The following is a 23,385-nucleotide window of genomic DNA, read 5'->3' as shown; positions in this document are numbered from 1 at the left end:
TATTGGGTTAAAATAGGTTTAACATCCTGCTCCATTATAATAAGCTCTCAGGAGACTAATAAGATGAGTTGGGTAAGCCTAGTAAGGCTTCATTTGGGATTGCGGGGGATTGCATTACGTGCGGTGAGAAAGCACGTTAGAAAAATATATATCATGTTTGTTTTCGTATGTAATATTGCGTTCCGCATATCGCGATGAGTCGGTTACGATATATTTTCTACGGTCCCAGAGGAGAACGCAGAAATATATCCCTATATGCTTTTTCCTCAACTCCATTTTATCTAATAGCATTTGATAGGCCTCAATACCAAACTAAGCCTAAGTTGAATAGAGGTGCGGTCTATAAAAGACCTAACGATAAGAGACCAAACAATAGACTCAACATTCAGATGAGTTGAGTCAGGTCGAAGCCCGCGAGCGCTGTAGCTAAGCCCTTAAGTGCGATGAGTACACCTTTTCTATCAGCAATTGCTTTTAAAATAGTTAGTTAGCTATTACGATCCACAAGAAACTTTCGCACAATAAACTTTCAATGATTTAAACTTTCGCACAATTTTAATATTTATTTTTACACACATTCGAGATTAAAATTATCATCTTAATTTTTATTTTCTAATATATATTTTATCATTAAATTTTGAATGTGGTTCATGAGACAAGATGTGTACACACGGTGCAGGAAATAAAACCTCCGAACCCTTTTCCGCAACGGGGCCAACCACGTGTACCCCGAAGCTCCGTGGAATCGCAACAGGTGACGCAGTGGAGCCGCCACGTGTCATCCATTCAACGCGTGCGTACGCCGCAGAAGCAGCCCCCCTCGTGAGCCGTGACCACCACCCCCAACAACAGGACAAGTTACTTCGTGCACCTGGTGTATCCTTACGTTCCATACACTTCAACTAAGCTTTTAAATTAGTATCTCAAAATCAAACTTAAAATATATATGATGTACAATTTCTAAAGAGTATATATATATATTGAGAATTAATTATCTGGTGTTAGTTTGCTTCAAAAATTAATAATACAAAAAGATCAACAATCAATTTATTAGAAAATTAGTATTAAATAGTTAGAATTTTTGTGATGTGCGAATCGTTTGTGTCGTAGCATTATTACCATTGCGTTTTACATATTTTCAATGTGTCATCTTTATAATGGCAAGTTTAATTAGTTTTCAAAAGAGATTCTCTTACAGGCGAATAACTTAAACAAAGCTAAAAAAAATGATCCCTCTTTTTTATAAAATGAGGATATATTCGATACCGATGTTAAATCTATTTTTCAAATATATACTTACATAATAATTTATAACTTCGTTATTTTCTAATGATCTCTATGGTAATTAAGGGGTTATCTGGTTCAACATAATTATAAATACAGTATAAATAGAAGTACGTACATACAGTTGAAAATATAGCAATTATAATTATATGCATTTTGTTTAGTTGAATGTAGTAGAAACCTTTATATTGTATGCAATTGAAAGTACAATTACAAATTTATACCATTTTATATAGGATGTGGTGAGATTACTCTTACGTTGGAAAGAAAAATTAATTATTTAACAAATTATGAGGAAGGTAAATTTATTTTTGTTTAAAGTTATCTTTTTCGGATGCTACAGTTAGAACTGTGCCCAATTTGAGCGTAGTTTTAATTTCTGCAGTTGAGACTCGTGCAGTTGCAAGTGTAGCAGTTAAATTCAAATGTATTAAAACAAACGTCGAATTTAGATATACATGCAGGTATAAATACGTGCAACCAAACAGACCCTAAAATATTATAAGAAAGGTGCACCTACACATACACCAAGTGCACGCAATAATTTTAACGAAAAAAACAAAACACTTGTTGCACCCCCTCGCCGCTTGTATTGCGCCAAGAAGAAGCTTCTCTCTTGTTTCTCTCTCTCTCTCTCTCTCTCTACCCATCTTTCTCTCTCTTGTTTCCCTCTCTACCCTTCTCTCTCTTTTTTTTTCTCTCTCTAAGGACTACACTGTCCCTTTCAAAACCCACCATGCAAGCGACTCGCTCCCCTCTCTCTCTCTCTCTCTCTCTCTCTCTCTCTCTCTCTCTCTCTCTAGCCCCCCTTGGTCTCCTATAAATAAGGCCCCTTGTTAATGCCTTAAGATTAACCGATCACGAGCTAAGTGAGGACACAAAACAATACAACCCCAAAACAGAGAAAACGAAACCAAAAAGAAAAACCCAAATTAAAGGGTTCTCTTGCTTCTCCTCCCTCCCTCTCTCCCTCTCTCTCTCACACACACATGCACACACACTAGATATTATTATTGCTTCTTGTTAATTTTTCCATTACCATTATCATTATTATTTGAGTACGTAGTAGAGATTAGAGATGTGGGGGGAGCATGAGGGGATGTGTGGGGTGGTGGAGGGGATGAAACCTGCGAGTGGGATGGTTGTGGTGCAGGTGGTGTTTGCGGGGGTGAATGTGTTCTACAAGCTGGCCATAAACGATGGCATGGATCTGAGGGTGCTTGTTGCCTTCAGATATCTCTTTGCTACTGCCTTTTTGGCCCCTCTTGCCTTCTTCTTCGAAAGGTATATATATATATATATATACTTTATATACTTTGTATACATATTTCTTTATCATTATTATTATTATTATTATTATTATGTTACTTAAAGATGTTGTTTCTTGTTTGTGTGTATATGTATATATATATATATATATGTAATACATAATAAGTGGTAATTGATATAATGAGAGAAGATTTTATGGGTTAAAATGCTTTGAGGGGTTTTCTCTCTCTCAGAAAATTTTTTTTAAAAAAAAGGAAGAAACAAAAAGAAGGTTTTGATATGATTGATATGATGAGAGAAGTCTTATGGGTTAAATTAATGTTTTGATGGGCTCTCTCTCTCTCTTTCTCTCTCTCAACAAAAAGAGATCGAAGGTTTTGATATAATGAGTAGTTTTGATATCATGAGAACTTTTAATTGATATAATTCGTATGATGAGAGAAGTTTAATGGGTTAATGCTTTTGTGGGTTCTCTTCCTCCCTCTCTCTCTCTCTTTCAAGAGGTTTTGACGGGCAGTGAATTTTTGTGAAAGAGTGAGATTCATGGGTGCCTCATATACAAAAAAAACAAAAAAATCTATAATGCTGGCGTCACCGGTCAATTAGATTATTTTTCTTAGATTTATCTGTTTTATCATTGTTATTAAAAAAATATTTTTATTATAATTTTATCTAAAACAGANAATGCTTTTGTGGGTTCTCTTCCTCCCTCTCTCTCAAAAAAACTATAATGCTGGCGTCACCAATCATTTTTGTGAAAGAGTGAGATTCATGGGTGTCTCATGTACAAAAGAAACAAAAAAATCTATAATGCTGGCGTCACCGGTCAATTAGATTATTTTTCTTAGATTTATCTGTTTTATCATTGTTATTAAAAAAATATTTTTATTATAATTTTATCTAAAACAGAAAAATATGTTTGGCTGGTTTTGTATGATGTGTTGTGATTACTATAAAGCGTAGAATAGAGAATGAGATATATGGCCCATGCATGTCCTAAATCTTTTGGTTTCCTTTAATTTTCGCTTCATGTAACATTTTTTTTTCTTTTTTATAAATCATCATCAACTTTTTGTATTGCTTTTCCTCCTTTTTTTTTTCCCTTTTTTCTTTTCTACATTTGTGTGTACTTGGTTTTCATTTTCTTTCACTCTCCACCTCATATATATATATATAGCTTTCACAAAAGAGTTGGAGGTGTTTCCTTTTAATTTCCTGTGTATAAGCTTTTTTCCTTTCTTTCTTTGTTTCTTCTTCTTTTTGCCTTTTGTTATGCTTAATTGGTGGAGCTAAAATGGCCTTAAAAAGGGTTCTTATCATTTTGAAGAAAAGTACCCATTTGTTATTTCGATCTTGTAGTTACTATTAAATGCTTTTCTTTTTTCAAAAGAGTAACTCTATATTATATATATAAGCATGTTTTATTTTGCATGCATGAAGGGGCTCTAATTAATATTTGCATGTATTAAAACTCCACACTTATTAACAACTTTGCCATTAATTAATATTATTATTATAATAATTGCAGGAAGAGCCGACCAAAGTTGACATGGAGGGTTTTGGTGCTATCTTTTCTATGCGGCCTATTTGGGTATGTTCTTTATTTAATACTATAAAGATCATCTTATAATTGTATAATTATTCTTATATATTTATTTTTTTTCTTTATAAATTAATATCTAGCACAATTGCTTATATACTCCTAAAACTTTTTTGACTTTTCTATTTACCTCTCTTAAAAGGCTAATATTAAAAATACATTTTTAATGTTTCAAATTATTTCAAATATGCTCTTAGACTTAAATTTTGTTAGTGAACTATTAGCAATAATTGTTATCTCTCTGAAATTACTATTTCGACCTTTCAAATATATATCCTTCTACCGTAACTAATTTTTCTCATTTGTCCTTAATTAATAAAAAAAAAGTATTTTGATTTTTTTTCAAATATAACCTTTTACCGTCACTAATTTTTCTTATTTATTTTTAAGTTAGGGACAAAAAAAGCATATTAACTTGGGTTTAACTCGAGATAACTTAACAGATACTAACAGTAAAATTATATTTGAAACAAAAAAAAAGTGAAGATATATAAGATATTTTAGAAATTTTGAAGAGTATAGTAGATATTATCTCTAATATCCAAGAATCTTATCTTGGAGAAATTGATGAGAGATAAAGAGTTTCACGAGAAACGAGCCAAAATAATTAATACTAGTTCCTTGCTCTACCAGAAACTAGTAGTAATAAATAATAACCATTGACCATAATATAGAGTCCTTTTCATCTTTAATTCATGTGTTGAAATTTGAACTGTTCCCTGTACGTAGTTGGTGTTTGGTTTTCTGAATTTTTTTTGTTGGAAAATAAATATTGTAAAAGAACATTTTTCATAAAAAAATAAATTAATTTTTTTCTTTTTTCTTTTTTGAGAAATTAAACAGCTCCTTTGAAGCCAAAAAGAACCTTTCAAATTCTCAACTGTTCAACTACAATTCCCCGTGATCATTGCCTATTCCCCAGGGTGGTAGAACTAATGCCATGTGTAGCCTTATTAGAAAAAAAAATTCCCAATCTAGCCTCCTTTTAAAAAAAATTCCTAACCTAGCCTTCTTTTGATAATTAGAAAATAAAAGATAAATTTAATAGTATTTATATGCTAATTAGGAGAGAGAAATTTTTTTCTCTCTCTCCTCCCACCCTACTAATATTTAAAAATAATTAATTTTTGTTATAATAATATTAATTAAAAATTAATATTTAATAATAATAAATATTATTGACTAGAATTTTTTCTCAGAAAGATAGCATGGTGCTACCTCTTCATTTATTTTTTTTAGAAATAAACTTAGCTGGGAATATGAATCAAAGAAAATGTGAATACAACTATGATTCAAACTCAAAACTTCAAGTACCAACCACCAAGCCCTTTACCACATATACTAAATACTAGTAATAATAATAATAAAATAATAAAATTATCATTCAGTAATAATAATATCATTGTTATTAAATATTAATTTTTAATTATTGTTTATATTATAAGAATTAATTGAGAGGAAAGAGAGAGAAAATTTTCTCTCTACAAATTTAACATATAAATGCTCTTAAGTCTTTTTTATTTTCTAATCCATCAAAAAAAGGCTAGGTGGGAATTTTTTTAAGAAGAAGGCGTAGATTGGAAAAATTTTTTCTCAAAAGGCTAGATGTGGCATTAGTTCAGGGTGTAGCTAATATATAGCTTTTTAGTTTGTTGCATCTTTTAATTTATATAGATGTGGTCCTCTCACTATTAATATATATATATATATATATATATATAATATAATATATATATATATATATATTAATATATATATATATATATAGTCCGGCTACTGTGCTATTAATAGCACGAAGCACTTGGTGCTACCAAGTTTTCTGCCGTTAGATCTATCCTTTAGATCATTTTCACCCGTTAGATCATACTATTCAACTAACCACCCACTCAACTCTAGGGGGCCCACATCATCCTAACCGCACATTTCCAAATCCAATGGCCAAAAACTTGGTAGCACCAATGACTTGGTGCTATAAATAGTATATTAGCCTAGTTCTATATATATATATATATATATATATATGGTATTAGAAACACTTTATTTGTCTTTTTTTAACTTAAATATTAACTCCAATTAATCGTAGTAATAATGTTTACTGAACATATTCAAGAACTATATCATTCTCTGAACTGGGATTATTTTATTTTTTTTTGGTTCCACGTAAATATTTCAAACACAAGAATGTTTTTTTTTTCTTTCCTCAGAATATTAGTTTTGATTAGGTGAAACCTAGTCGAATATTGTTATGTTATTTAATATTATTTTTATTGCAGGGGTACATTGGCGCAAAATTTGTACATCACAAGCTTAAAACTCACATCAGCAACCTTTGCCTCAGCTATGACCAATCTTATCCCAGCAATTACTTTTACCTTGGCTGTTTTATTCAGGTATACTTTATTCTAAACATTTTGTACATAAAATTTTTCACCGTTAGATCTATCCCTTTAATCATCTCCACTCGTTAGATCATACTATTCAACCAACCACCTACTCAACCCTAAGAGATCACTATCATCCTAACCGCACATCCCTTAATCCAAGCACCGAAAACTTACAAGTATCAATGACTTTAGATTTTTAAAAGCATACAAGCTAAATATATATATATATAGAATGAGATTACTATACTATCTTTAGTACCAGAGCTTTGGTGTTATAGTCTCATTTTTAATTTTAGAGTGTTCAAATCAACGATACACACTATTAAATATAGTCTAGAGTATATGAAGTTCTTAGAAATAAAATTTAAATTTTTTTCGACATCATTTACCTAGTAAGTAAATTGTGCCAAAATAAACGGTGAAAATTGAACAATTTTAAAAATTTGAGATAAAATTTTAAAATTCAAGATCAAAGATGCTAATCTTGATCCGGATAGTTTAAAGTATTTTCCATCAAAATTTGAATGAATTTAGATTCTTCTATACCGTTAAACTACAAAATCACTATAGTAGCCATTGAAATTTGACAAGTTTGAAATGGTTTGGTCATAAAGTAAATTATGTCCAAAAATATAAAGTTTTATTTCTAAAAATTTTAAATACCCTAAATCAGTTTTAACAACGTGAATTGTTGATTTGAACAAACTAAGATCGAAAACGAAATTATAGTACCAGAGATCCGGTACTATAGATAGTAGTAGGAGAGTCTTTCATATTTCCCAATAGAAGTTGATAGCATTTTGATTTTTTTTGACAGAATAATGTTTTTGTAAATTGAGAATATTTTGTCATTCAATTGAATATTTTATAAGCCTTCTAATGAAAATCATTAACACTAAATAGAATGCACTAACAATTCCCAGCATAAGCGGCAAAGGGTTTAGCTAAGTTCATTTCTGAAAATAATGGACGAAACGTAAAATATCCATCTAATGTTTTTCATCAAATATTTCTAGTAAACTTTTTTTTTTTGGTTTTTTACTCATAGATTGGAGAGTTTGGCTTTGCGGACATTGTCGGGGCAAGCGAAGGTTTTGGGGACACTTGTTGGGGTTGGTGGTGCAATGCTACTAACATTCTACAAAGGAGTAGCTATCAACTTGTGGTCTACACATCTCAACCTTGTAAAATCTCACCATGGAGGAGCTTCTAACCAAGAAGCCGGGAATCGCGGCATGGGCTCATTGTTGGCTGTTGCCAGTTGCTTCAGCTATGCATTATGGCTCATTATTCAGGTGATCATCAATGCATGGCCACAAACTTAATTTTTGCGTAACGATCTGACCCGCTAGCGGTAATAACTCGTGGGGCTTAAACCACGGACTATTAACGTTTATGCGCAGTTATTATTACTATGGTTCATGATCTCCTATATTCTCAATCATAATTCTATTCTCATCCGATATAGGACTTTTTACACCGTTTTATTTTACAAACAATATGAAGCTTCACTCTAACAAATAAACAATGCATCTATTAGTAGCTACTATTCTGATCATCATCAGATTCACAGTTTATTTATTTAATTTTCCAGGCGAAGATGAGCAAAGAGTATCCATGCCACTACTCGAGCACGGCGCTGATGTGCATAATGGCTACGATCCAAGCCGTGGTGTTCGCGATCGTGGTCGAAAGAGATTGGGCTCAGTGGAGAATGGGATTTGATATTAGACTCCTCTCTGCAGCTTACTCAGTATGGTTCTAATTAACATTCTTGATTATGCTCATGTATACCAGATATCTATATATATACTAAATATTATATTCTACTAATTAATGATCGATTAAGTAATGTTACATGCATGCATGCATGGATTAATTAATTGTTTTGTGTGTGTTTTGTGTGTGTGTAGGGCATTGTGGCATCAGGGTTAATACTAACAGTGTTGGCTTGGTGCATAAAGAGGAAGGGGCCCTTGTATGCTTCTATTTTCAACCCTCTCATGCTTGTGATTGTGGCTCTCCTGAGCTCCCTCCTGCTGAATGAGAAGCTGCATTTAGGAAGGTAATTATAATTAAATTAATGGTGAATTATCTACATCTATGCTATGTTTTTTCCTTCCTTGTCTTGTGCTCGTAGAATCTCTCTCTCTCTCTCTCTACACAAAAGCTATTAAATCTTTTTGCTAATATCCATATTTTTTAATTTTTTCTTCGCTGTCTTTCAAAGACCTATATTTTAGCTTTTTAAATTTTTAGAAATATTTTCAAAAGCTATGGTGTTAATGGGGAGGACAAATTGAACAAATTATCTTTACTTATTTTTATAAAAAAAATAATTTTTTAATATATTTTTATTATTTTTTTGGGGATAAATGACGAAACTCTGACTGAGGGGGGGAATAAATGCATCAATTTGAAAATTCTGAGGGGTTAAAAATAAATATTTATAGAAGAATTTTTTATATTTTAGATTATAAATATGGAAAGAGAAACTATGTATTGTGTGCTTTTGCTATAGTGAGCTGCCAAAATGTGTTTCCGTCAAATAAAATTCACCGTAGAGCTTCTATTTCTTGCTTTAAAGCCGTAAGAATTCTATATCGATGCTTTTTCGAGTAGTAGCACTTCTGCAGAAGCTCCTTCCGGATCAAATTAACACACTCGGGCTATAATCCTTTTACTTTTTACATTAAAGTTGATAACGATAGAAAGATTTACTGAACATGAGTCAAACTCAGCAGCAGCAGCGACTAGTGTGATCTGATCAAATAATTCTCTTCTACTTTGTCGACACCACCACCACCACCACCACAGCTGTTCTATTTTATATCGAAATTTGAATATCTTTTTGTATCCAAATTTGAATTTTTTTAATTAAAAGAAAATTTTGGTGGGTTGCTTAAACAGTGTTCTTGGAGCTGTACTCATAGTGGTGGGACTGTACATGGTGCTGTGGGGGAAAGGGAGAGAAGCAGCAAAAGTGGGGGAGCTGCCGCAAGAGGAAGCAACTGTGCAGGTCGTAATCGATTCCCCAAACATTAATGCTGTTGCCCAACACCAACAAGATGAGAAAGTTTAAGCCCCTGATCGATCACACATATATATCACGAGTGCGCCACCACCGCAACAAAAGCACACGTACAAAGCAAGCTCTCTAGTATTTACTAGTTACTACTACTACTACTACTACTACACCTCAAAAGTTAAAAAGTTTTATTAGGGTAAAAGAAAAAAAAAAAAGAAAAAAAGAAAGGATAGGACTTTTTTATAAAACAACCCTATAAAAGTTTAAAATTTGCGAAATAACCCACTCAAAATTTTATTTATAAAACTAATCCTCTTTTCGCCACGTCGGCGCCACGTCAGAATTTTTTTTAAAGGCAGTGAATCGTTCACCGCGTTCTCCCATTTCTTTTAAAGACGGTGAATCGTTCACCGTGTTCTCCCATTTTTTTTAAAGGCGGTGAATCATTCACCGTTTTCTCCCATAAATTATTTACTGTTATTTTCTATATTCCATATAAAGGCAGGTAAGATTATATGAAATTATATAGATAAATTATTAGGATTTAAAAGTTGTTAAGATTATATGGGATATAGAAAGAAACAGTAAATAAGTGAAAGGCGGTGAATGATTTACCGTTTTTAAAAGAAATGGGAGAAAGCGGTGAACGATTTACCGCCTTTAAAAGAAATGGGTAAAAGCGGAAAACGATTCACNACAACTTCTGAACTATAGAATAGTAAAATATGATAATATAATCTATACCAAATAAAAAGTTTATGTATAAAATATTACATATATAATTTAATTTTTTAATAAAGTTTTAGAAATGTAGTATATAAGATATATTAATTACACGGACAATAAAATGTATGAAAAAACTTCTCCTCCAATTTCTATTATTTATTTAAATTATTTTAGTAGCATATTCTTTCTTATTCTTTTTCATATATATTTACCTTGCAAAGTAGTTTAATTATTAATAGTTTTTATATTTCTCTTAAACTTTTTGCCTTCTTCTATTATTTCGGCCAACTTTATTTAATTAATTTTAGTTAATTATATTATTTTTTATAATTTGTTATATTTATAGTCTAATAAAACTATCTACGTATTTATAAGTCCCTAAAATTATTTTCGTCATAAATATATTGTAAGTTTTGTTCTAATTATCTTAACCATTTAATATCTATATTATTAGCAATTTATTTACACAATATTATTATTAATTAATTAATTATAATTAATAGGTTCTTATAAAAATTTCTGTTGCACATATACATATATATATAAATCCTTTTTATTTTAATTAATTTAACTATCAAATTAGTTTTATTTAGATTACTTTAAATAAGAACTATGCAAATAAAATTCTATAAAATATATTAAAAAAAAAACAACTACTAAATTATATATTATTACCTGGATCAGTTTTATAATTATTACTTGTATATATACTGAACCTATCATAAAGTCTCAAAATTAAAATATACTTTGTTAAATGTACTCCTTATATTTAAATATTATCTATCAAAAACTATAAATTATTTTATATTAATTTCGAACGAATTAAATAATAATTTTTTATGATTGATTTTTAAGCCATTTGATGCATAAATAATTTTTCAAAAAACACATAACTTTTTATATAGTATTTTTAGATGATGTAAATCATAATTAAAATGGTTACATGTTAATTTTAAATCTTCACATATTAATATTAAATGTGGCACATAAAGTGTCTCCTTAGAACTCGCTAGCTTCGCACTTTCAATTAGCTAATATAAGGGAGAAATAAGTCCTTGTTCCCTCCTTTATTTTCAAACGTCGTGTTTGGTGCCTAAAAATAATAGTTTTTAAATTTCTGGAATAAACTGATATAAGGCTGGAACTGTTGTTCCACTCTTTTTCTAGAACAAGCTTGTTCCCGAATGAGAATAAGGTTAATTAAAATCTAAATTAAATTTTAATAACAGTAAATTATTAATTAAGTTAATTAATATATTTAAATTATTATTCAGTGCTTAAATAATAAAATAATTATTTAATTTATTACTTATAATTAATTATTAATAATTATTATTCTTAATAATTAAATAATCGATATTATTATTAATCTGTTATTTACAATTAATTATTAATAATTTGATAATTAATATTATTAATTTATTATTTCTAATTAATTATTAATAATTTTTATAATTATTATTATTTATTAATAAATATTATTATTAATAATTAGATAATCGATATTATTATTAATTAATAATTATTACTAATAAGTAGATAATCGATATTATTATTAATTAATAATTATTAATAATTATTATTTAATAATAATTAGATAATTGATATTATTATTGTATTATTTATAATTAATTATTAATAACTATTAATAATAATTATTATTTATAATTAATTATCAATAATTTATTTATTATTTATTTTTAAGTAATATTTTGATGTTAATTAATTAGATAATAAAATTTTAATTTCAAATTATAACTCTTATTCCTCTTGTTTCAATCTAACCATACAAACACTATTTATCTTATTCCTAAAAACAATTCAATTTTTATCCAAACGCAAAATAGGTTTAGTTCCTGTTTATATCTGAATTTGTATCTATTCCTGAAATAACGTAGCTTATGATTACTATTTAGAGCAATTGGTTGATACCCTTTGAGCATATTTTGTTAGGTTGGCCTATGTCAACCCTTACTTTAATGCGTGATCTACAGGCGACATCAAAAAGAACGAAGGTGCGTGATCTACGAGCAACATCGAAAAGAAAGAAAGCAAGAAAGATAGGAGGAAAAGAAAGCACTCAATAATGCACGTACGTTTACGTTATCCCCGCTAGCTTATCCCCGAACCAAACGGGGCCTAAAAGTACAAGCAATGCTAACTGTAGCAACCCATGATAAATTGTAATCTTACAAAACCGTTATTAAGATACTACTTTTCTTCAACTCGATCGTTATTAAAAGAGAGAAAACTCTAAAAAAACAAAAAAAAATGGAACAAATGACTATACTAAAAACTTTTAAAGCTATTTCAAGCTATTGTTTCAATATTTTATGTTCAATGCTTGTAGAGTGTGTTCAATAACATGATCGACGTAACGCTCCAATCAAATTCCAATTTTAGTTTTGTTTATTAGGGTTTAGGCCCAAGCCCAGTTCCACCCCTATTAATAGCATCGAGTCGTTAATACTATCAGATTTTGGGCCCTTGGATAAAGAAATGTGCGATTAGAATAATAGTGATTCTCTAGGGTTGAGTAGATGGTTGGTTGAATAGTATAATTTAATGGACAGAAATGGTCAAAGAGTTAGATCTAACAGCGGAAAACTTGATAGCACCAAATACTAGGTGCTATTGATAGCATAGTAGCCGGACTCATGCTAATATTAAACTAAACCATTAATATGTGTTAATTATTAAAATAAATATCTAAAAAGTTATATTATTTACATATTAGGTTCTTATACAGATTTGGTTTCAGGTTTCGGTTCAGGGTCAGGTTCTATTCAAGTACAGACGAAACCATAATCAAACTCGAGTTCACTGAATTTTCGTTTTTTATCCATATAACTGAAACCATACCCATTTAGCACCACCGGTTAAATCTATCTTGTTCAGCTTCGAATTCGGGTTCGGATTCAGGTTCGGGTTTGGATTTAGATAGAATTTCGAGTATCCGCACCTATTGACATACCTAAAATACACCATTTAATTTTGTCATCGCCAACATGTTGGGATTAGTTTTGTTGGGCCTCAAAAGGCCCAAATTTGGTCCAATATTTTTAGCCCATTTTTTTTCCACAAGGCTCAAATTAATTTGGCCCATCCATGCTTTTAATTATCAACATGTTGCGTGTTTAAACGTTTGGAAATAATAATAAATTGAAATTATACATTTTTTTTTTACTTTAATTTAATTAACATTTATTTTACTTCAAGAATTGTTTACACTAGTTAAAACCACGGCCTTAAATTTGAATCCCAATTTATATATTTTTTTCGAGTCTCAAAACATATAGCTTTTTAAATCTATTTTAACATAATAGTATAGCACAACAATACATTTTTTAACAATTCATCAATAAGTAGAATATGAGTAAATATTTGTATCTAATACGAGACTAATGTTTTTTTCGTTAGGTTACAAAGACAATGTTATAATTTGTCCAAATATGGGATTAATATTTGAGTAATATATAATACAATGCAATTCGAAAAATTAATTTGACATGTAAATTTAATTATTCCATTTAATTAGGCGGTGTTTGGTTTTGAAAAAAATAATTCTAGGCATTTTTTATCGTCCCACTTTGAAAAAGTCTTCTTTAATTTTTTATCATAAAAATAAAAATCTATAGAAAAAAATTTGTTAAACATAAAAATATTTAAATACCATTCTTTACTAGCTTAACCTTTTAAAAAATAATAGATATTTCGTATTATTTAACATGGAATCAGAACGCGCAATAAGTGAGATGGAGTATTTAGAGAAATAACAATTGTTTCGCATTATTTAAAAATATATATATATATTTTTTTTAAGAATTTTTTTTTTGAAAATTGATTTTTCATGGTTTTTTAAAGGTTTGAGAAGAGTCCACACGCTTCCCATGCATGCATGATCTCATTGAACAGTGCGTACAGGTTTATGTTGTGCGTTTCTTTTTCAAAACAACCTACGTATACATCCTTTACCAAACATACTCGGAATTCTCATCTAAGTTATCTTCTACAAATAAATAAGTACACAGATATTTGATGAATGTTTTAATATGACACTTCACCACGAAAATTAAAGCAGCAAAATATTGGTTATATAATAATAATAATAATAAATAGTAAGAGTGGTTATAGAGATGATGGCATGGATTAAGTTGGCAGTAGTTCGACCGTCCTTGTACAATGTGATGAAGATCAAAGGGAGATTAATACATATATATATATATATATATATATATATATATATATATATATATATATATATATATATATAATGGCTACTGTGCTATTAGAGGTACAGCAGCCCTTGTACTCCTAACTTTCTAACCACCTATCAAGTTTGATGGGTGGTTAGAATGAGAGAGGGAGAAAATATTCGAGAAAAATTTAAGGAGAAGAGAAATTGAGACACCCAATTTCTCCCCTATATCTCCTCCCTCTCTCATTCTAACCATCCATCAAACTTTATGGTGGTTAGAAAGTTAGGAGCACAAAGGCTACTGTGCTCCTAATAGCACAGTAGTCCTGTTCTCTCTCTCTCTCTCTCTCTCTCTCTATATATATATATATAAAACTAGGCTGCAATACTATTAATAGCATCAATGACTTGATGCTATTAAGTTTTCTGCTCTTAGATTAAAAAATATGCGGTTAGGATGATGTGGGCCCCTAGGGTTGAGTGGATGGTTGGTTGAATAGTATAATCGAACGGATGAAAATGATAAAAGAGGTAAATCTAACGACAGAAAACTTCGTGCTATCGATAGTATCCCAGCCGGACTATATATATATATATATATATAGAGTCCGACTATGGTGCTTGTAAAAGTACCAAGCACTTGGTGCTTGTAAGTTTTTTACCGTTAGATCTACGTCTTTGATCATTTTCAACCATTAGATTATACTATTAAACCAACCACCTACTCAACNTATATATATATATATATATATATATATATATATATATATATATATATGAGTCCGGCTATTATACTTTTATGAGTATAAAGCCTATTGTACTCATAAGTTTTTGGCAATTAGATCTATCCTTTAATCATTTTCACCCGTTAGATTATAGTATTCAACAAACCACTCACTCAACCCTAGGGGGTCCACTATCAACCTAACCGTAACCACTTTCATCCTAACCGCATATTTTTTTTTCTGAACGGTCGAAAACTTATGAATACAAAGGGCTCTATACTCATATGAGTATAGCAGCCCCAGCCTATATATATATATATAATTGAGCTTCTATATTTTTCAAAATACCAAGTTATTAGTACTTATAAATTGTGATCTCTTTTCATTTTTATTTTTTTTTTTCTTTTTCTTGGTTATTATGTTTGTAGTGATCTTATAGCTCATCCCACCATAATTTTATGATAATTAATAATAATAATGCATTTAATATATTATGTTGAAACTTGTACCTAATTTGAATTATTTTTGTGTAATATAATCTTGGGTTTTGTCGATGTATATATAGGCTTCATATGTAGGTTTAAAGATGTTAAGAGTCTCTTTCAAGTTGGAATGTGAAAAATTCTCACTTACTAATGATTTTACATATAGACTGGGCCGGGCTGGTATGCTTTTAGAAGCACGGCACCTTCCGTGCTTTCAAGTCGTTTTCAATGTTGGAACTTTTGAATCGACGATCGGCTATATTAAATTTAATCTAGAGTATTCGAAATACTTAGAATAAATATTATGATTTTTTGATATTATTTGCCTAATGATCGAATAACTCAAAATTAATAATTTTAATGACCATGCTGAGGCGTTTGCAAGTTTAACGGTGTAGAAATATCCAAATCAAGTGAAATTTTGATAGAAAATTCTTTATACTATATACAATAAGATCAATATCTTTGATATAAAATTTTAATGTTATATCATCACATTTTGTAAGATTTTTATTTTCAGCGGTTGATTTTGAGCCCTTTCGATCACTAGGCAAATGATATCAAAAAATTACAAAATTTATTTATAAATATTTCAAATACTTTAGTTCAAGTCTAAAGAAGCCGATCATCGATCCAAAATTTTCAACATCGAAAACGACTTGGAAGCAGCTTCCAGAAGCATACTAGCCTCATCCTTTACATATATATATCTACTTGATGGGATTCAAATTTACAAGTTTCAGTTTCAATCCAGGCCCATACGGGTTCAAAATATGTGACAAATTTAATATAATTTATTCAACCTAATTAATAACTTAAAGCTCATTAGCTCTAAATCCATTAGTATATGGACCATTTAATTTGTCTCTTTTTATACATTTGACCGGAAAATATTCACATGTAAACTCTGCAGATTTTCAGCAACATAAGATTTTAGAAAAAAAAATTTATTATTTCACATAATAATTTTTAGATAAAATCAGTTGTTTCACATGATATCAGAGCTAATTAAAGAGTACGAGTTCAAATTCTACATGATATCAAAGTTCAAAGAGTCCAAGTTAAAATCGAATGGTCGTTGCTTTAACAAAGACTAAATTATATATATGGATAATGCAAGAGGAGAAAAGGCTAGAATCATGCTTTTTTGGTTCGTTAGGTCAAAACATGTAGAATATATTAATTAACTTGATTAAATATGTAACACTTAAGATAAGTATATACTTATTAAATTATAAAGTAGTTGATACCTGGATATATAATATATATTATATATTACATAGGCTCTTAGTTGTCCCCATTGTACTAGAACTATTATCTTTGTCCATCTAAGCTAAAACCTTATTTCCTAAATTTGCCTTAAAATTAAAGGTGTAATAGAGTAAAAAAAAGGGTCAAAACAATAAACAAGTCTAGTTAATTAGTAGCTAATCCTATTAATGCAAAACATGAATATTTTTGTTCTTAGGAAAAGTTTGTCCAATATAATTAACAGCTAATTTTAGAATCTTAGAACTAATTTTTACAGTACTCGAAGTATAAGTATATGTATATACTGGATCTTTAAATCGACAACTAATTAGGGTCTTTTTAGATATTACTTTTGATTTTACTTTTAGCTGCAGTTATTTTTAATATATTTCATGCAAGCTGAATAAAATATATATAGATCGTTATCTTAGAGGAAAGTTGAAGTGTAATAATAAAATCAAAAGTGAGGATTCAATTTAAAGTACTGCTCGAACAGCACTTCATCTATCGCGTCTCGATCTAGGTCTAAACTATAGCCCCTAATAACTAGCTAGCTAGTTTGGTAGCTAGGCTTATTTGGTCAAGATATGTACATAGATTAAAAGCCATTTAACTTAACTAACTTTGCATAGATTTGTAACATATTGCTCAAATTTAGCATTTGGTATATAACTTTGTCACCCAAAAGAAAAAGAAAAACGTGTTGGGTGATGAGCACTACATGGGACAATGCTGATGAGGCCATTTTCTTTTCTTTTTAATTCTTTTTTATTCTTTTTTGGTACGTGCAACTTTATGCTAGTTGTACATTGTTCTATGCCAAGGATATGCTACCAAGGAATTGCCCTAATTTTAAAAATAATAATTATAATAATAATCTATCTAACTATATTAAAGGAGGGTTTGGAGACCACATGGTGACACGTGTCCCCCCAAACTCCCCTTCTCTCTCCCTCTATATATATATATATATATATATATATATATATATATATATATATATATTATACGAGTCCGGCTACTATGTGTTGGTAGTATGGAGCGCTCCGTGCTGCTACAAGTTGTTTTCAATGATGCGGTTCCAAATCGACGATCGGCTCCGTTAGACTTGTCTACACTATTGAAAGTATTTAGAAACTAAATTTTAATTTTTTTTCGACATCATTTGACTAGTGATCAAAAGATCTCAAAATTGAAAATTTAATGGCCGATGTGGTGTGTTTGGAGTTTAACGGTGTAAAACAATCCAAATGCGATGAAAAATTTTATAGAAAATTCTTTTCACTATTTAGAGTAGAATTAGTATATCTGGATCTTGATTTAAATCTTTTATCATCATTTTTCATGAGATTTTTATTTTGCAGCCATTTCAATTTTAGACTACTTGTTTGATAGATAAAATGATATCGAAAAATTATGAATTTTAGTTCTAAATACTATCAATAGTGTAGATCAAGTCTAACGGAGCTGATCGTCGATTTGGAAGCCGCATCATCAAAAGCAACTCGTAGCACGGAGCGCTCCGTGCTACCAATAGTATAGTAGCGCTAATTATATATATATATATATATATATATATATATATATTTATATAATATATATATATATATATATATATGATGTTTGACTGGGCTACTATCCGTAGTAAACTGCTGCGATACCTACCGGATTTGTTTTTGATGATAGCGCTTCAAATCGACATCGGCACCGTTGAACATGATTGACCATTTAATTATCTAAAATCAAATTTTATAATTTTTTAGCATCATTAACTGAACGATCAAGGGTCACAAAATCTATAATTTTAATGCCGATATGGTGCATTTCGTCTGTTTAACGGTATAGAAAAGTTCAAATTAACTAAATTTTTGTTAAAAATTCTTTAAACTATTTAAAATAAGATCTAGACTCTAGATCTCAAATATAAAAATTGTATCATCACTTTTTGAAGACTTTATTTCAGCCATTCATTTTTTTGTTCACTTGATGGACAAAAGAACAATATCGAAAATATGTAATTTGAATTTTCATATAGTTATATAGTTTAGATCATGTTTAACGTGGCCGATGATCATTGGAAGGCTCTATCATCGAAAACGAAATCGTAGTAAACCGAGCCGTTTACTACTCCGATAATATTCTAGCAAACTCTATAATATATATATATATTATATAATATATATATATATATATATATATATATATATATTATATATATATATATATATCGAGTAGGGCTAGAATACTTTTACAAGTTCACCAAGTGATACTGTGTGTTTTAGCCCTGGAATGAGAGATGTGAGGTTGAGATGATGGTGGTAGTGGGTAGGTAGTGTAGGTGGAATAGTGTTGATCCAAGGGCTATTTGTAATCAAAAAGTAGATTCAACTGGGCTAAAAAATATGATAGCAACATGGGGATGATACTTGTAAAAGTATCCAATCAACTCTATATATATATTATATATATATATATAATATATATAATATATATATATATATTATACTAATATAATAAAGTTTTAAATTTTTATATCAAATTTAAAATTTTGATACTTCCAATTTTCAAGTTTTAAATTTTAAAAATTTATATTTATATTTAAATTTTTAATTCAATTTTAAAATTCTAAATTTTAAGCTTCAAAGTTTAAAATTTTAAATCTCTAAACTCTATGAAATTAATTAATTAATTAAATTTATTAATAATTAGTTTTATACAATATAATTAATTAATTTTATTAAAAATACACATAGTAAATCGCATAATAAAATCTAATTTGATAGATGAAATTTAAATCACATAAAATTTCATTGTATAAAAAAAATACGGAATTTAAGTTTCAGGAGTAAAATTTTAAAAATATAGTGTATGTGTGTATATATTATTAATTTTATTAAACAATATCTTCTACAATTTTATTTTCCTTCTATTTATTGATTTTTTTTTAATTATTTTGATAGATTTATCTCAAATCCTTTTCATATAAATTTTTATAAAATAAATTATTGTATAAATTTACTTTGTGCATATACTAATTTTAATGGCTTTTATTTAAATAGATTTAACTATTAAATTATTTTTATATAACTTTTATTTAATTAATAATTAGATTTATAAACCTATATAAAAATATTAAAAAAATAAAATTTATTATAAAAATATTTTTATATCCGCAGCTTCGTGCGGGTATTTCACCGGTAACAACACTAAAGCAAGCTATTTATAGATAAGAGTAAGAAAAGAATCCTAGCTTAGAATTGGCATGAATATTATCCTTAGTACAAAAAAGAGCAAAAAAATGTGAGGAACGAATTTACCTTTCTAAGTAACCCTTGCTTCTCGATACTTGTGGTTTATGGATCCAAAATGATGAATAACCCTTTACTCTAAAAGTTTTTTTTTTTTTAAGAGTAAGGTAGCATGCTATACGCTTCATTTATTTTTTTGAAATACACTTAGCTGAAAATGTAAAACAGCTAGGTTTCGAATTTGAGACCTTAAATGCTAACCACGAAACGCTTTGCCACTTGCGCTAGGAACGGTCGATGTTTACTCTAAACGTTGTCAAAAGAAGATTGATACCAAGTTCCACAAAAACTTTAACAGTTTTCACCGAAAACTTTACGGAATACTCTATCAAATTGCAAAATATTTTCTCAAATCTTCTAAATTCATGTGAAAAAAAGAACGAATATGAAGATACTAGAATATAGCGTCGTCTAAGAAGCGTAGTTTAAAACATATTTTGTTGTAGTATGTAAAATATCAAATCTTTGACATCTTTATTGGTTTCTCAGGTGACAATAACTAGACTAGCCCGGCGAATATTATCACCTATATGTCACAAAACTGATGCAAAAATCCTTTGTTAAACTCGTGCGACGCTCGATTTCAGTCACGAAATTAGCAAGCATGTCTCTCCGCTTGCTAGCCCGAATCTACTTGTCCTAACAACTAAATACAAGAGAGAGAGTGTTTGAAAGAATATAATATTCTATTGTTTGAGAGTGAAAAAGTACAACTAAGTTATCTTGAGGGCTTGGAGGCCGCTAGTGTATATAGGTCACTCGTTGTTCAAAAGAGCAACTAGAAAAGGCCAAGTGGCGCGCGCGTACAAAACTACAAGTCAAAACGGAAGGTTATGAGCTCCTAAGAGTCGATATTTATTATATCTTCTCGAAACTTTAGGAGACATTTAACTCTTTGATTTCTGCATCCGCAATCTCGATACCCGTAGATGCTTCTAGAAGATTCTGGTAAAACCTTAGCTAAATTACAGAAAACCCCCCTGTAATAACCCACTTTTTCACTTTCCCCCCCTGACATTTAAAAACCTACACTTTGCCCCCTTGTAAAATAAAAAATGTTCACAGGGGGGTCACGGTGTGTAAAATGACCATTTTGCCCCTCGCCATTGTTGTCTTCTTCCTGAGCTTCCTCAGCCGCCCCTTCGATCCGCCGCTATTTGCATCTCAATTGGCCACGATTCCTCTCCAATTTCTTCTCCACCTACTCCCCTTCTCCTCCTACACCGTCGCCGCCCATCGATTTCGGCGACAGTAGGGAGGATACTAAGATAGGTGTTAATGGAGAGGTAAGCAGGGACAACGAGGGCGAAGGCGAGGTGGCGGAGGAGGACGAAAGGGATGTGGGCGAGGGCGAAGCAGTGGAGGACGGCGAGGCGGCGAGGCGGCGAGCCGGAGGGAGCGAAGCATCAGAGAAGAGGCAGAGGGGTATTTTCGGTATAAAAAAATATTTTTTAACAGAACCCCTAACGGAACCCTAACGGTAGGGGTGAAGTGCACATTTTTTATTTTACAAGGGGGCAAAGTGTAGGTTTTTAAATGTCAGGGGGCAAAAGTGAAAAAACGGGTTATTACAGGGGGGTTTTCTGTAATTTAGCCTAAAACCTTTGATAATAATCTCTTTTAGAGTTTAATTAGTTTGAGTCCAAAGGAGTTAACTTGAAGAAAATTCTACATATATATAGTTTTAGGTATCAATATTGCAACACATGAGAGGTGACAAGTAGCGTTTTCATGATCCCATCCACTAGTTCGAATAATTGCTTCAAGAATTGTGCTACTTAATTAAAAGTGCATTGTGTGGCATGTTTCAAAGATGACAATAATCTATTAATGTATTGATCTATTAACAATTAATGCAAGTATATACGGACATTTATGCTTTCTCCTAAATAATTAGGCACTCTTTGCTTGCGCATGGTTGTAACTGTACTATATATAATTTTAGGAGCCATTTGTTTGGATATATATAATTATAAATGCAGTATATTTGAAGATGCGTACAGTTAAAAATATATGGAGTAACTAGAACTATATATATCTTTTTTATTTAGATGTAGTAGAAATTAAGTATTGTAGCTAAGCTATAAATAATTTATTTGATTGTATGGAATTAAGAACTTGTATCGATAAAAGCTCATGTTTTATATACTGAACGGTGAGATTACCTCTAATATTAAAGAAAAAATATTTTTTTTCTTTTAAAAGATCATTAAGATAAAATTATTATTTTATTTAAAATTACTCTTTCTAACTGCGGCAGCTGGAATCATGGCCAGTTGGGACATAGTTCCCGCGTGTAGTTCCAACTATAACACTTGAATTCAAATGCATCAACACAACTACTATATATATATATTGGAATCAGCATGCATAAGTTTATTATCTCTGGCTTGTAAATTATAGTATTTTGTTTACTCTACTAAACATTAATTCCTTATAATGGTACATAGAGAAAACCACATAGTAGCAAAACAAAACAATTTTACGACCGTGTAAAACCTACACTTTACTTTTTTTGTGACCTATATTTACTTATTTGTTTTATCAGATTTTTGTTTTAATAATTTATATTCAGCAAGAACACTTTCAAAATAAAAAATAAAATAAAAAAAATTAGACTTAATGGCTAGGTCAATTAGCCTGAAATTTGGCCTAATCCTCTTGTTGGGCACTTTCCGAAAGTTGAGTCAAATTGGATTAAAATCCATTTTAATAAAAAAAAATCACACATGCACCAAATTATATATATATAACAACCATAAGATAAAAATTCCCAATTAATTATTCTTCAAAAAAGGGTTTCTTTTTTGATAAGTGTATACATATATATAGTGGGGAACAAAGCAAATGTCTCTTTTGAAAGGGAACTAATTAATGGACAACACAAAGTTTGATGGGCATCTTTTTTTTTCTTTTTAACCACTCAAAAATGGCATCACCAAAATTGATATGCACTACCCAAAATTAATTTTGATTTAATCTCTTCACTCACTATGGGGATGCATGTTTGGATTAATGAGGTAATTACAATATTTGGCCCTAAATCAACTTTATAAAACATCAGAAATGTTAGTTAATTATGCTAAGAAAATATTTCTACTGCAAGCCAAAAGATCTGTCGGATCGT

General features: G+C 29.9%; 1 protein-coding gene across 1 annotated transcript; it reads left to right on the top strand.

Moving 5' to 3' along the window:
• LOC109709478 (WAT1-related protein At1g25270-like) lies at positions 2,152-9,771 on the top strand. Its single transcript, XM_020231737.1, has 7 exons — positions 2,152-2,568; positions 4,082-4,144; positions 6,427-6,543; positions 7,586-7,832; positions 8,132-8,290; positions 8,451-8,602; positions 9,448-9,771. Exons 1-7 carry the CDS (start codon positions 2,363-2,365, stop codon positions 9,617-9,619), a joined length of 1,116 nt encoding a protein of 371 aa, XP_020087326.1. The 5' UTR covers positions 2,152-2,362; the 3' UTR covers positions 9,620-9,771.

Source organism: Ananas comosus, linkage group 1 (genome assembly GCF_001540865.1).
Source record: "Ananas comosus cultivar F153 linkage group 1, ASM154086v1, whole genome shotgun sequence".
NCBI classification, from domain to species: domain Eukaryota; kingdom Viridiplantae; phylum Streptophyta; class Magnoliopsida; order Poales; family Bromeliaceae; genus Ananas; species Ananas comosus.
The sequence above is the reverse complement of the archived record's forward strand: the minus strand, read 5'-3'. Positions and strand labels throughout refer to the sequence as shown.